The sequence below is a fragment of the Prionailurus viverrinus genome, chromosome B3 (genome assembly GCF_022837055.1).
Source record: "Prionailurus viverrinus isolate Anna chromosome B3, UM_Priviv_1.0, whole genome shotgun sequence".
NCBI classification, from domain to species: domain Eukaryota; kingdom Metazoa; phylum Chordata; class Mammalia; order Carnivora; family Felidae; genus Prionailurus; species Prionailurus viverrinus.
In genome coordinates, this window is record NC_062566.1 from 102,138,721 (window position 1) to 102,153,298 (window position 14,578).

Below are 14,578 nucleotides of genomic sequence, written 5' to 3' on the forward strand. Positions count from 1 at the left end.
AGTCATTTCAACCCTTCTAAAAAAGCATCTATAATTTTCATAGCCTTCTACACTGCAATGGTAAGTGTATACTCAGGGTCACAAATTGGATACCATTTATATACAACATTTAGTTTCCAACTTCCTGTGTGCTGAAAACTAGCTGAATGGTGAAGAAAGACCATACTCGGTTAGAAATGTAGGCACAGGATTTGCCTTTATTATGCAAACACATCATGCTGGACATCAATAATAATAATGAATAAGGTTTAAACTATCAATGCTTCCTGTGGACTTGTGGAGCATTTATGTTCTCTCAACTGTCCACACACAGAATTTTAACTCATGTTTGAGTGATTTGTTTTTCCTCAATATTTGGACCTCAAAACATGTAACAAGTTTGGAAATTAAAGACTTTATGGGGGGAAAATAAAGTTTATTGATTAATAGGAAGATGAGTTGGTGCAAATTATTTTAGTTTATTGTATAATTTATTCTTAAAGAATCTTATAGACTATTATAAAACAACACTGTTTGACTCTTCAAATCTACCAGCCAAGATTTAGGTGCCTTTTCTCACTTCCATAAATTGAGTAAATGAACTAAAGGAGAAAACAGAAAGAACGTAAGAATTTTCTTTTAATTTGCTCGGTAGTAAAGAAAAAAGGTATAGTTTTATTAGTAACAAAGGGGGTAACTGAAATCTTCAATCACCAAATTAACCAAATGCACTTTTCCTCACAGAGATTCCATATGAATGAAAACTCTTGAAAAGCTGGGATAAAAAAAAAAATGATGAGCCATTAAAAGTAGAAGATCAATGAATCCCCATTTCATTCTTAAATGTATATTTAAAACAAATTAGCTAACATGAAGACTACTTATCAATAAAACTTCATCAGTATAGCAAGTTTTTAAATCATAACTCCTAGAAATAACTGAAGACCTGATCTGTATCTTCCTCTATGATTATTTGCCTAGTTTTTCTTCAAAATATGCATGAACTAAAACTATTGAACCATTTTCAAAGAAAAAGATTTTTTTATTCTGAGTTTTAGTTGTAGACTTGAACTTTTATACTTCTTTTTAAAAAATTATTTATTTTTAAGTAAACTCTTTGCCCAACATGGACTCAAACTCACAACCCCAAGATCAAGAGTCACAGGCTCCACTGACTGAACCAGCCAGGCGCCCCAAGATTTTATATTTTTAAATCTGGTACTGAGTGCAAAGATTATTGCCTATTTTATGGCCTGATGATGGTAGAATAGCACTGTACTGTTGGCAACCGCTGTTTTAGGAAACATATAAACCACACAACATTTAATCCTACATAGAAATAAGCTATATTATAATGAGATTACACATGGGAAGTTACTTGCCTTTTGGGGAACCTACTAAGTCCAAAATTTGTCTTTTAAACTGCCAGCAGAATCTAGGGGAAGGCCTGGAAGCCATATTTGTACTACAAGACCCCACTCTTCCTGGTCAGAGCTGAGCCAAACACCTTCTGATGGGAAAAATCTGGGAATTCTCCTGGGAGAAGTCTGTGGGCCAATCTCTAAAGATAGATGGACCTGTGACAGGTAACCTTTGAGGGTTTGGAATGGCCATGTTTAGCCATGGGCTCCCCAAGGAGAGAACATAGTATGTAGATAGAGAATGAAACATGGTTTCCAAAAGGAAGCAGAGACTGTTCCTTGGGATGGACAGATTTCCTTAAGTTTATGGTTCTAGTCCCATGGGTTTTGCCCTGAAATATCCTTGTATTTTTTTCAATAAGTTCTGTAAGTCCCCCTTGACTAAGAACCACAACTATCATAGCAAGGGTAGGTGAACCTACAGGAGGTTCCACTAATGCCTTCCCCTGGGGGCATATTTGTTTGTAGGGAATCAGGAACTAAAGTGGGGACAATTCATACAGGATTGTATCCCCCTCAATTTTTTCTCTTGATCATGTGGAAGACTGGTTAATTTCCAAACGAAGAGGTGGTTTTATAAAGCTGACAATTGCAAATTTTAGTAAATTAAGAGAATATAGTTCTCAATCTAATATTAAAAAAAATTTTTAATGAAAAAATATAACATCTAGAAACGTTTTAGTAAAAATAAAGCGTTGAACTTACATTTTATCCTCCAGGATCTTACAGGATTTCTTCATTTCTTCAATCTCTTGTTCCCAATGCCTTATTGATTCTTGTAGTTGTGCTATCTCTAAATTGTGATCACTAAGAACCTATTGATAATTCAATAAAATTATGGTATTCAATTGTCACCAAATGATTCATGGAAGTGTTCAATTCACTAAATATTCATGTATCACTTATTCAACTTTTACATTGGGGGTACCTTTAGCTAAGATAAAAAGCAATCATTAAATTTATTTATTCATAGAACAAACTTGGACGGAAATAATTCTGAAATCATCAGAAAAAAAACCCTACAATTTTGGAAAGAGAGCAACCAAATATAGCAACAAGAATATGAAAACTATAAAAACAACTTTTAAGACATGAATTCATTTTGGCTACCTTTTAAAACAAGTCTAAACAAATCTGTATTTTCATAATCATTTTCAAAATATTCCAGGACATTAGAATATTATGAAAAAAAAAAAAAAGTAAAAACAAATTACCTTAACTGACAAATATGCTCAGGTAAGAGAAGTTTTCTTAATATTAATCAGTATTTTGGAAATGTAACAGCTGGGTGCTGTGGTAGAATATTAACATCATTTAAAAGAATGAAATATGAATAGAGAAAACTCCAAGTGGCACATGTGTTAACAATGCGGTTTTGGGATAAAGAAAGGGGGTGGCAAACAAATTAGAGCCTTGGGTCTGCACTACAGCTGTGAGGGAGAAATGGAAGGGAGAGAAAGTTCATCAAATTCCACTGCTCCCTGGCATGGAGTCACCACAGGCAGATTAATGGTATCTAACCCTGCACATCAGTGTGGAGTCAGAGAAACATCGGTGGGGAACACAGGTGCTCTCATTCCTCCTGGACAGGTGCACGAAAGCTCCCCTCAACTCTTTCTTTCTCTGAAGCACCCATATGACTCAACTTCTGGGCAATAACTAGTTTCAGAGTTAACAAGGGTCTGAAGTCGAACATGAGCACAATGTCTAAAGGACTGTGACCGATCATGAGGATTAGTGGCTGTGTGCTGAAGGCCCATTGAGGCCTCTCATCGGTCACCTCTCGCCTTCAGTCCCCCCTGCCCTGGGCATGTAGGCCACCTCAAGAATCACAAACCATTATTCTTTTCTGGCAACATCACCTCAGCTTGACCGGGCTGCAGAGTCATCTAAAATGAAGACACCCCTGGAAGATTAACCTGGAATTTCCTGTTGTCTCAGTCCACAGCCAAACCCTGCTTTCTAATCATGGATGGTGAGAGTAACAACCCCAATAACCACCTTTACCAAATACAAAGCACTCAGCTAAAAGTCTTATGGGCATGACCTCACTTGAGCTTCTAGCCCTTTGAAGTAGGCAGTATTATCACCCCATTTTATAGGTGCGGAAACTTCAGGTTGATAGAGTTAAAAATGTGAACCCCAGGTCTCTGTGACACTCAAGTTTGTGCTTTAAACACTATTCTCCTGCAGTAAAGTGGAGTTAGGGTGGGCATGTTGGCTTATGGGAGGTGGCGATGATGCTGGAGGTGAGTTTATCCTTGCCATCTTCTAGTCTTGCATAATTTGGTCTTAGAGATCTTTGGAGTGCAGGTGAAGGAATATATACTGTGTCTTCCCAAGCTGGGTTGATGGAGTACCTGACTCATGACCTATGAGACCCAAACAAAGGCAGGAGCTTGGGCCTGCAGATAAAGTCTATCTGATATGACCCTTCTGTTCTCCTTTGAATCTAACCTCACGCATGCTTGCTTACTATACAGATACTTGAAAAACAGATAATGATTATTTATCTATCTACTGATTTATTTATTGCACCTGCATGCAAGAGTGGGGGAGAGGCAGAAGGGGGGAGAGAGACTCCTAAGAAGCCTCCACGCCCAGCACGCAGCCTAATGACCTGGACCCAATCCCATGACCCTGGGATCGTGACCTATGCCAAAATCAAGATTTGGAGGCTTAACTGACTGAGCTACCCAGGCACTCCAATGACCTTAAATACACATACTCGGGAGAAATTTTGATTCTACTAATATTCTGTAATTGGATATCATAATAGACACACTGTAACTAAGATGATCAGAATGATCAGAACCACTCTATAAAAAGCCTAAGGGAAGTAGCTGAGTATTCTGATGAGAAGTGTGATGTTTCTGGTAAGAAATGTGATGACTGTTGCCCCATATAGTTTTACATGTAATTCTCAATACAGATAGAAGAAATACACCAAAGACTCGTTAATTCAACTAACTGCAATAGAAGATTAGCAGGCATTTCTGTTTTAATTAACACAGAAGGGGTATTATCATTACCCTCTTCCATTAGAACCATCTGAATAAGCTTCAGTTTTCTTATCTTTAAAATAAGGATAATCCTCACAAAACATGAGGGCTGGTTTTCAATCAATGTTATCAATTTTAAAAAATAGAAGCACAGAGCTCTGAAGTATTTTCTACTTCATACGAATAGTCCCCTTTCCACATTAATGCTCCTGTAGCCAATATAAATCAAAAGCCTAAGCTGTTTTATTATCACACATTCAGAATTAAGGAATGTGCCCATGGCTATTCATTTTGTTATGTAAAATAAAACAATCTCATGGAGATGTTATATATGGTTCTGTATGCACCTGGTCAGTTCTGTGTGCATTTTAAAAACCCATTTTTACAGTATTCTGGTCCGTCGAATGCAATTTGTACCTGAGGTAATTCAAGCTTCCTTCTTCTGACCATATTCCCAAAGAAAAAACACAATCGCACTATACCATTTTAAATAAAGTGTCAGAAAACCTTAGCACGCCGAAAACATTCTCTCACAATGGCATGCAGATAGATTAAAATCAGCTCCTTTAAAAAAGCACCTGCTGCTGGTTATATTTAAGACAGTGTATATATATATCAAGGTGCCCTGGACAGGCCTGGAGAGACATAGTTTATTCTTTCTTACCACTGTCCTGGTACTAACTGTTTCTCTCATTTTTGACACTTTAAGTTTTAATGTATCCAATTCTTTCTTCTTTTGATAAGTATCCTTTCTCTTCAATTCACAGAGTTTTTTATATTCCTCAATCTGTAGTGATATACAGAACAAGCCAGTCAAAAAGCTTATGAGAACAACAAAGTTTAGACAATCTTTTTATTTTGTCAACCTAATTCATACTCAATCTAAGTATACCACAGGCAGTCTATCAACAACAACAAAATGCACGCACACACACACACACCAAACCAAAAAAAAAAAAAAAAAAGAAAAGAAAAGAAACCAACCCAGGGTTTGCTTGTTTTGCAACATCACAGGAAGAATACTGAACTACAAGTAACTGTAATCATAAATATCGAAACAGTAAACTTATAAGAGTAATAAGACAATGATCATTAATAGCAAATTATAAAAGCAACAGCCATTGTAGCAATTTGCTAGTAAAACACCTTACCAATGGTCACCAGATTTATAGTGAGCTAATGAGGTCAGGAAAGTCAAAGAAAGAAAATGAAGAACTGCCTGGATACCTGAATTCGCTTTTTTTTTTAATGGGAAAGAAAGCAGGCTAAAAATAGAGTCAACAAAATCACTGGAGACTGGGCAGCACGCAGTCTTGGACAACATCTTACCATTTTACGAAGATGAAACATATTCTGATTACTTGTCAGACCCAATGAAGTAAGTCATCTTCTTATCAAAATCAAATATATCAATGCTGGGAAAGCAAGCTGGTGCAGCCACTCCGGCAAACAGTATGGAGGTTCCTCAAGAAACTAAAAATAGAACTACCCTGTGACCCAGAAATTGCACTACTAGGCATTTATCCAAGGGATTACAGGTGTGCTGTTTCGAAGGGACACATGCACCCCCATGTTTATAGCAGCACTATCAACAGTAGCCAAAGTATGGAAAGAGCCCAAATGTCCATCGATGGATGAATGGATAAAGAAGATGTGTATATATATACACATACACACACACAATGGAGTATTACTCGGCAATCAAAAAGAATGAAATCTTGCCATTTGCAACTACGTGGATGGAAATGGAGGGTGTTATGCTAAATGAAATTAGTCAGAGAAAGACAAAAGCCATATGACTTCACTCATATGAGGACTTTAAGAGACTAAACAGATGAACATAAGGGAAACAGAAATAATATAAAAATAGGGAAGGGGACAAAACAGATATGGAGAACATAAATATGGAGACATAACATAAATATGGAGAACAAACTGAGGGTTACTGGAGGGGTTGTATGGGGGGGGCGTGGGCTAAATGGGTAAGGGGCACTAAGGCATCTACTCCTGAAGTCATTGTTGCACTATATGCTAATTTGGATGTAAATTTTAAAAAATAAAAAATAAAATTAAAAAAATATATATATCAATGCATTTTTTTGGCAAAATGAATTATCAAGAACAAGGTAACTAACTGAGTCGTGAGGCCTGAGAAGGCATATTCAACTCTGTATTAAAGAGTTATGACAATGTATGTTTGGGTGGCTTTCTGTCAAAGCTATCAGCCATTGCACCCAAAGTGTCTTGTGAATGAACATGACCATTGTCAATTATCTCAGCACCAGGGCACAGGTGCATATGAATGGAACCTTGTGACTAATACATTTTGTTGAAAATTGGAATTCTGTGTTTATTCTTTGGCCTAGGCCTTCTCCCAAGGTCTTGCAATCTCAGAAACAGTATTGGCAAAAAATATTTTGTTTTGTGTAAGGGGAGAGCTTATGATTTGTAGACTCTGACAGCTTTAATAGTTTTTCCTTTCTTGTAGGAAGTAAAGGAAGTTAACAGGTTGTTACCATGGCCTATCATGTGCCTTTAGTGAACAATGGTGGTTGACTCCATAATATCCACCCCACTTGGTCTATCCCACTGGCACACGGCACTCCCTTAGGATCCATTATTGTTCGAGGGGTGGGTGCTGTCATGACCTGGCCAGATCAGACACAGCAAGAAGACTTATGGTCTTGGGGCGCCTGGGTGGCGCAGTCGGTTAAGCGTCCGACTTCAGCCAGGTCATGATCTTGCGGTCCGTGAGTTCGAGCCCCGCGTCAGGCTCTGGGCTGATGGCTTGGAGCCTGGAGCCTGTTTCTGATTCTGTGTCTCCCTCTCTCTCTGCCCCTCCCCCGTTCATGCTCTGTCTCTCTCTGTCCCAAAAATAAATAAAAAATGTTGAAAAAAAAATTCTTTAAGAAGACTTATGGTCTTTGGTTGGAGAAGATTTTCCTGTTTCTACTTGAATAAGGAAGCATACAACCCAGTTGTTATTGGCGGCCATCTTATGACCACAAACACAGCCAGCCTTAAGATGAGGGATGGAGGAGAGGAGGGATGAGCCACTAAATTAACTAGTCTTGGAGGCTGCCCTCTACCTTGGGAATTCCTACTGTGTGAGATAATAAATTGTTCTATTTAAGACAGATTTGAGTTAGGGCTTCTGCTATTTGCATCTGAAAGTATCTTTTTTAAATGTCTATTTACTTATTTTGAGAGAGAGAGAGAGAGAGCGGAAGAGGGGCAAGCAGAAAAAGAGAGGGAGAGAGAAAATCTGAAGCAGGCTCCATGCTGTCAGCACAGAGCCAGATGTGAGGCTCGAACTCACAAACTTGGAGATCATGACCTGAGCTGAAATCAAGAGTCAATGCTTAACCAATGGAGCCACGCAGGTGTCCCTGCATCTGAAAGTATCTTAACTGGTGCCCTTTTCCAGGGAGATAGACCAAAGGTAGGCAAACTTCTAGTAGTGAACCCCAAATCTAGCAACCTGTTGTTGTAAAACTGCTCTCAGTCATTTAAGTACCGTTCCTTTCATGCTAAAATAGCAGAGTTGAGTAGTCGTGACAGAGAGGGCCCACAAAGCTCTAAATATTTCCTATCTGGCCCTTTTCAGAAAAAGTGTGTGGATCTCTGAGAAAGACTAGTAACATATGGAAGAACAATGTGTCATGCTTGCAAATTCCCTAACTGAAGCCCCCCTGGGTTTCCTTTCTTGTGTTTTAGCATTTACATTAAAGAACAAGAAGGGAGGCACCTGGGTAGCTCGGTCAATTGAGCATCTGACTTCAGCTCAGGTCATGATCTCACGGTTAGTGAGTTTGATCCCTGAGTTGGGCTCTGTGCTGAAGGCTCAGAGCCTGGAGCCTGCTTCGGATTCTGGGTCTCCCTCTCTCTCTGCCCCTCCCCCACTGTGTCTGTCTGTCTGTGTCTCTGTCTCCCTCTCAAAAATGAATAAACATTAAAAAAAAAAAAGAACAGGAAGGTGGAAACACTTCCCCTTAAGGCTGAAAAGGAAGTTAGAAACTCATTCATTCAATACATATTATAGAGTGCCTATCATGCGTGTGGTGCTTGGATACAGCAGTGAATTAAAGCCACAATCCCTGCCCCATGGAGCCTAAAAAGATCCAGGGAACTCAGCTTTTACAAATTCTGTTTAGCAGCTATAGACTGCCAGAAAGACTCCTTGCCAGCTACTCCAAAAAGTGCCCATTCCAAAGATGACAAGTGCTAACCTGTCTATAGTTGAGAAAATCCATGGTTTTAGTGTAAAACTATTTCTGAAGATATAGGTGTTTTGAAGGATAAAGAAGCTAAGACCTGATTGGAATTCATGAATAGTCCAAGTCTTTTTTTTTTTTTTTTTACATTTATTCATTTTTTGAGAGACAGAGAGAGAGCACAAGCAGGAGAGGGGCAGAGAGAGGAAGACACAGAATCCGAAGCAGGCTCCAGTCTCCAAGCTGTCAGCACAGAGCCCCACACGAGGCTCGAACTAACAAACCGCGAGATCATGACCCCAGGGGAAGTCGGACGCTTAACCGACTGAGCCACCCGGGTGCCCCAATAGTCCAAGTCTTATCAGAGAATCGTCACTGTAAGAACCATATGTTGGCCACTGCCAGAATGTATTCCACTAAATTTTAACTAAGACTCAAGAAAGGCAATTTAACAAATCTTCCAACCTTCCTTCCAGCAGGGCTGTGAGCCCTGGCCAATTTTCTGCATTAAGTTATGCCCGTTCCCATGATGCACAGGGAAGAGGCAGGAACTCAACAGCAATTCTCATCAGGAGCTAGGCGGCCACACCTGGGGGATAAGAACGACTACTAGAACACTTCCTATAGAGATAGGCCTGCCTCTCCTGGGGTAACTGGAGCAGAACAGAAAGGAACGATCACAAGCCATTCTGATGGTGAATTTTAATTAACACAGTCTAGCAGACAACAAAATGCAATAGTTATTCTCACTCCACCCTCCCAATACTGCTAATCTCAAAATTCTCTTAAAAAAATTTTTTTTAATATTTATTTAAGAGAAAGACGGCGTGAGCAGGAGAGGCAGAGAGAGGGAAATACAGAATCCAAAGCAGGCAAGGCTCTGAACCGTCAGCCCAGAGCCTGACGCAGGGCTCAAACTCGTGAACCATGAGATCATGACCTAAGCTGAAGTCTGTGCTTAACCGACAGAGCCACCACCCAGGTGCCCTTCAAAATACTCTTTTCTGCTGGAGCCCTGGGTTCTGCCTCGCCCCTCTGCAGGCTGCTGTGCTCAGATTCATTCAGTAGGAGCTGAAGCCTCCGTCAGGGCTGAACTCCCTCCCCAGTCCTGTCCATACAGACATGGCCTCAGAACAGTCAGAAGCAACGAGATGCCATGGAGACAAACTCCTTGTCCCTATAGGGCCGCATATGAGCAAGGGGCCACCCCAGTGTTACAAATCCTGTCACTCATAATCTTTCCCATGAGCTGAGATGCTATGACACGTCAGTGTCTTCCCCAAGGGGCTCCATTGTGCTTGGGTCTCTGCTCTACTCCCATCCCAGTGTTCACAGCAGATACCACACAGAACGCTTACTAGCCTTGAGAACACGTAAATGATTTCCCCTTTCCTGCCTGCGATTCTGTACAATTCTGTATTTTTTTAAAAAAGGAAATGGCGTCACTTACCTCTTGATTCAATTTTTGTTTTCTTGCCAAATATTTCGCTTTTTCTTTTTCCATTTGTTCCTGTATTTCTTTGAGACGTTGGTTTTGGAATTCTAACTCTTTTTTCTCTGAGTTTATTTTGGTGTAAGTCTCATTGATGTAAACAGTGACAGCAGCTTTTTCTTCCATCGTGTGGTTGAGTGACAGCACCAACTTTTCGTGCCTCCTCGCCAGCTCCTCTTGCTGCTCACTAGGAGGAAAGAACTATGCATGGCCCCAAACGTACGGCTTTGAGGAAAGGAATTTAAAGTCTGTTTGCTGAGATGACCACCACAGAGAGGGAAATTGTAAGGCAGGCTTATTTTAGAGGTGTATTTGTGACTACCTAAACTTGGTTGAGAGGAGGATAAAGGGAGCAAGACAAATGTAAATCTTGCAACTGTTTACCGCTGCAGAAATGTCATGTGGTCCTACCTCACCCCCCACCCCCACCCCTACATACCAGGAAATAACTATGGGTTATTTTCATTTCAAGTGTACAGAGATTCAAAAACAGTTTTGAACAGATGAATGGAATCTGACCAAATGGCTTGATATGTAGCATTGCCATAACTATCTTACCCCGAGACATCCAGTTAAGTCAAAGGAAGATAAACCTCTCACCATCCCCTCCAGCCACCTTCTTACGCCATTGTCCTGCACGGAGGACCCGGGAGAAAGCGAGCCTTCCTCTGACAGACAGGAGTCAGAGACGAGAGAGGAAAGTCTATCTTGAGTGTTCAGAAGAAGCTTGAAAACTAATTTGAATGCTCTTACCCTCTCCGAGCTGCAGCCAAACCTGAGTTCAAGAAGAGACATTAACCTCACATATCTCTTTCTGGCCACATCCATCTGAGAAAGACCTTAAGATTGTGAGAGGAGCCCCTGGGTGGCTCAGTCAGTTGAGCATTCAAATCATGCTTTCAGCTCAGGTCATGATCTCAGTTTTGAGTTCAAGCCCCACGTCAGGCTCTACGCTGATAGCAAGGAGCCTGTTTGAGATTCTCCCTCTCTTTCTGCCCCTCCCTGCTTGCACTCTCTCCATCTCTCTCAAAATAAATAAATAACTTAAAAAAAATGATTGTGAGAAACACCTACCCCAGAACTGACAATACAGGACTTGAAGGAGGGACAATTGGCACCATTTCTATATTTTCCTTTTTTAAAACTCCTAAAATGTAAAGACTTTTTTCCTCTCTCTAGTCCCCAGGGCTAAAGACTTTAGTTCAGGGGGATTGTGTGCAAAGGCTCAGGAAAATGGAAACAGGTTGTTGGTAAGTTTATTTTCCAGAAGTCAATTCTACCATGGAAATGCAATAAAAAGCCTAGAGTAGAGAGGGTAAGATAATGGGTGTTTTGTGGGTCTAGCAGAGGATTCCTTCTAAGAATGAATCAACCTAAGGAGCAAAGCAAAACAAGTCAAATAAAAAAAAAAAAAAACCTAGGTGTATTGAGATGGGTTGAGAAGACAGCACCCAAACTAAACACAGGACCTAAGGAAAAACCCACCCAAAGAGCTTTCAGTTTTTGAGGACTGTCCAGGAGAGGACTGCTTGTTAGAGAGTGTTGGCATCTTGATACGCATCATTCTTTGAAAAGTGGATGCAACGAGATTGGACCTTGGGGACACTAGCTTATCAAGAAACCTACCTTATGCTTATGGTTTGCCTTTCTATAAAGATTTCTCTAGAATGGTGATTCTCACAGTGTGATCAGGACCAGCAGCCTAAGCATCACCTGGGAACTTGCTAGAAATGCAAGTTCTTATTCCCACCCCCTAGACCTACTAAATAAGAAACTTGGGAGCTTTCTAGTAATTTGTGTTTTAACAAGCACTCCCAAGTGATTCTGATGCACACCCAAGTTTGAGAATCACTGGTCTATGGAGGTGTGATGTGCTGGCCAACTGACTTGAGTATTCCAGCTTGGGTATTATCTTCCTCGTGATTAGTTTAGAAATTGGTAGTCTAACTCATACAGCAGACTGGCGATTGTGACTGGCATGCACCATACATAAATCTGCACTGTGAATCCCCAATAGGGGTTAAAGTTCTCATGTACTTTCTTTTTCATAGAACGTCCCCCAGAACAGGTGCTCTGAAGGCCTAATATGGGAGAGGCATCCTGGACCTTGAATTCTCCCCCTAATTCCTGATGCTTTGCACCAAGCAACTTTCTGATTATTGTAGCTTCCCAAGAAGATTTCTCTCTTTCGTGAGGGCTCTTTGAACATTTCTTCGTCTAACAAACCGACATTCTGATATCTATGCATTCGTCTTGTAAATTTGCTCATAAGGCTGAGTTGTTCTTAAGGTTTTGTTGGGTTTTCTTTTAGAAGCTATCTCTCTCTCCGTGAGCTGCATAAATTCAAGCTTGTAATCCCCGTTTTACAGATGGAGAAAATGAGGTGCACAGGGGTGAAGTTCTGGCACACAGCTCCAGAATAAAGGAAAGAAACTAACAAGTGTCAGAATCTGAGCGACAGGCGGTTATATATATATGAGTTATATATCTCTCCTTTAATTACAGATAAAATTTAGAACCCTCTGCTGGGAACCAATCTCATCCTCAGACCTCCAGTAGTTTATGGCTGAATATCTTTAAGAAACTAACCTAGCCACAATATACCAAGGTCAATATGATATTTATATATATATAATATTATATATAATATGAAATATAATAATTATACATCTTATATATATATACAGATAAACGTATTATATATATATACATATTATACATATACATATATACATATATTATACATATACATATATTATATGTATAATATGTATATATGTAATATGTATATACATATATACATATTATACATATAATATACATTATATATATACATATTATATATATATTATATATATATATATTATATATATATAATACCCAGAAAGACTTATTTTTAGTGTTGGAGTTTGTAAACTTAATTTTACTAAAATGGAAACCATGGGGTGCCTGGGTGGCTCAGTCGGTTAAGTGTCCGACTTCGGCTTGGGTAATGATCTCACGGTTCATGAGTTCGAGCCCGCGTCAGGCTCTGCTGACATCTTGGAGCCTGGAACCTGCTTCAGATTCTGTGTCTCTCCCTCTCTCTCTGCCCCTCCCCGCTTGCACTCAGTCTCTCTCTCTCTCTCTCAAAAATAAATAAACATCACAACAAAAATTTTGTGTGCCTGTTTGGAGGGGGCTTGCAAGGACGTGTATGACTTACACACAGTAGCTGCTGCTGAGAAGCTGGGCGGCCTCTGAAATGTTACGGGTCTCCTAACTGCAGTGGTGAAAGAAGTTTTTGCTCTCCTCCCCAGCTCTGCGCAGTCATCACACACCCCTCAGCAGTCAGGGTCATCTGCTAGACGTGATACCCACCTCCTACTTACCCTGTACCAGTTCAGAAACAGAAGGCAAACCCCTTAGGATAATTTTCACACTCCAGTCACAGACCCCAACTCCCTCATGTACCAAATTAAAAAAATACATACCCTAGAGTTTCATTAATTGTTTTCAGATCAAGTATTTTCTTCTTCAGGAACTCTATTTCATTATTCATCCTTGTAACGTCCATTTGTAATTGATTTATCTCAAAAAGATTTAATCTGCGGGCATCTCGGACACATTCTTAAAAGTAAATGGAAATGTCACTAGATTGAGAAACAGCACAGTTGTACATACTGACTTTTCCATTTTTTTAATGTTTGTTTATTTTTGAGAGAGACAGAGACAGGGAGTGAGTGGGGGAGGGGCAGAGAGAATCCACGGACCGTGAGATCATGACCTGAGCCGAAGTTGGACATTTGGCCAACTGAGCCACCCAGGCACTCCTGTAATGCTCTTTTAATCATGTTCCTGTATCAGACACCTCTTACCCCTTTGGGTCCTCTCAATCTTACCTGTCAATTATTTCCCTTATTTCATCTGCTGCTATTGATAGGGAAAAATAGGATAAAATAGGCAGAGAAGGAAAGGATTAGGACCTGGGGTCCCTGGATGGGGAAAGACACATATTTTGGAACAATGCTGGGAATTTCTAACTAGAGCAAACCCCCTTAGGCGTAAGGTCCCTCTTAAGAATGTAACAGATACTACCTACTCCCCCTCAGGTTCCCCTCCGGAATTTGACAATCAAAATACTTAGCTAAACCATAAATCTTAGGTCATACGAGGGACAGTATGACCCATCTGACTCTTCACACAATGGAATCCAAACAGTCAGGAATGGGCAACCCAGCACCTTGAGTTGTCAAGCCAACAAAGATGGGACCTGAGAAGGAACAAGGGGGAAGGGAAGGGGGGCTGACCAGAACCTTATAAAACAAGAACCCTTGCCTGTGGTCACAGGCGTTCACTTTCAAATGTCCCTTCTTTGTAAAGACTATGTAAAGTTTTCACTTTCAAATGTCCCTTCTTTGTAAAGACTATGTAAAGTTTTCACTTTCAAATGTCCCTTCTTTGTAAAGACTATGTAAAGTTTTCATACTA

General features: G+C 40.1%; 1 protein-coding gene across 1 annotated transcript in view; it reads right to left on the bottom strand.

Annotated features, from left to right (window-relative positions):
• Positions 1-14,578, bottom strand: part of CCDC175 (coiled-coil domain containing 175) — a 77,616-nt gene that overhangs the window by 52,961 nt on the left and 10,077 nt on the right. The window contains exons 4-7 of the mRNA XM_047862269.1: positions 13,582-13,717; positions 10,067-10,295; positions 5,067-5,189; positions 2,106-2,215 (exon numbers count right to left, since the gene is read on the bottom strand). Of these exons, the coding sequence (XP_047718225.1) occupies positions 2,106-2,215; positions 5,067-5,189; positions 10,067-10,295; positions 13,582-13,717 (598 nt within the window). The remainder of the gene's footprint in view (positions 1-2,105; positions 2,216-5,066; positions 5,190-10,066; positions 10,296-13,581; positions 13,718-14,578) is intronic.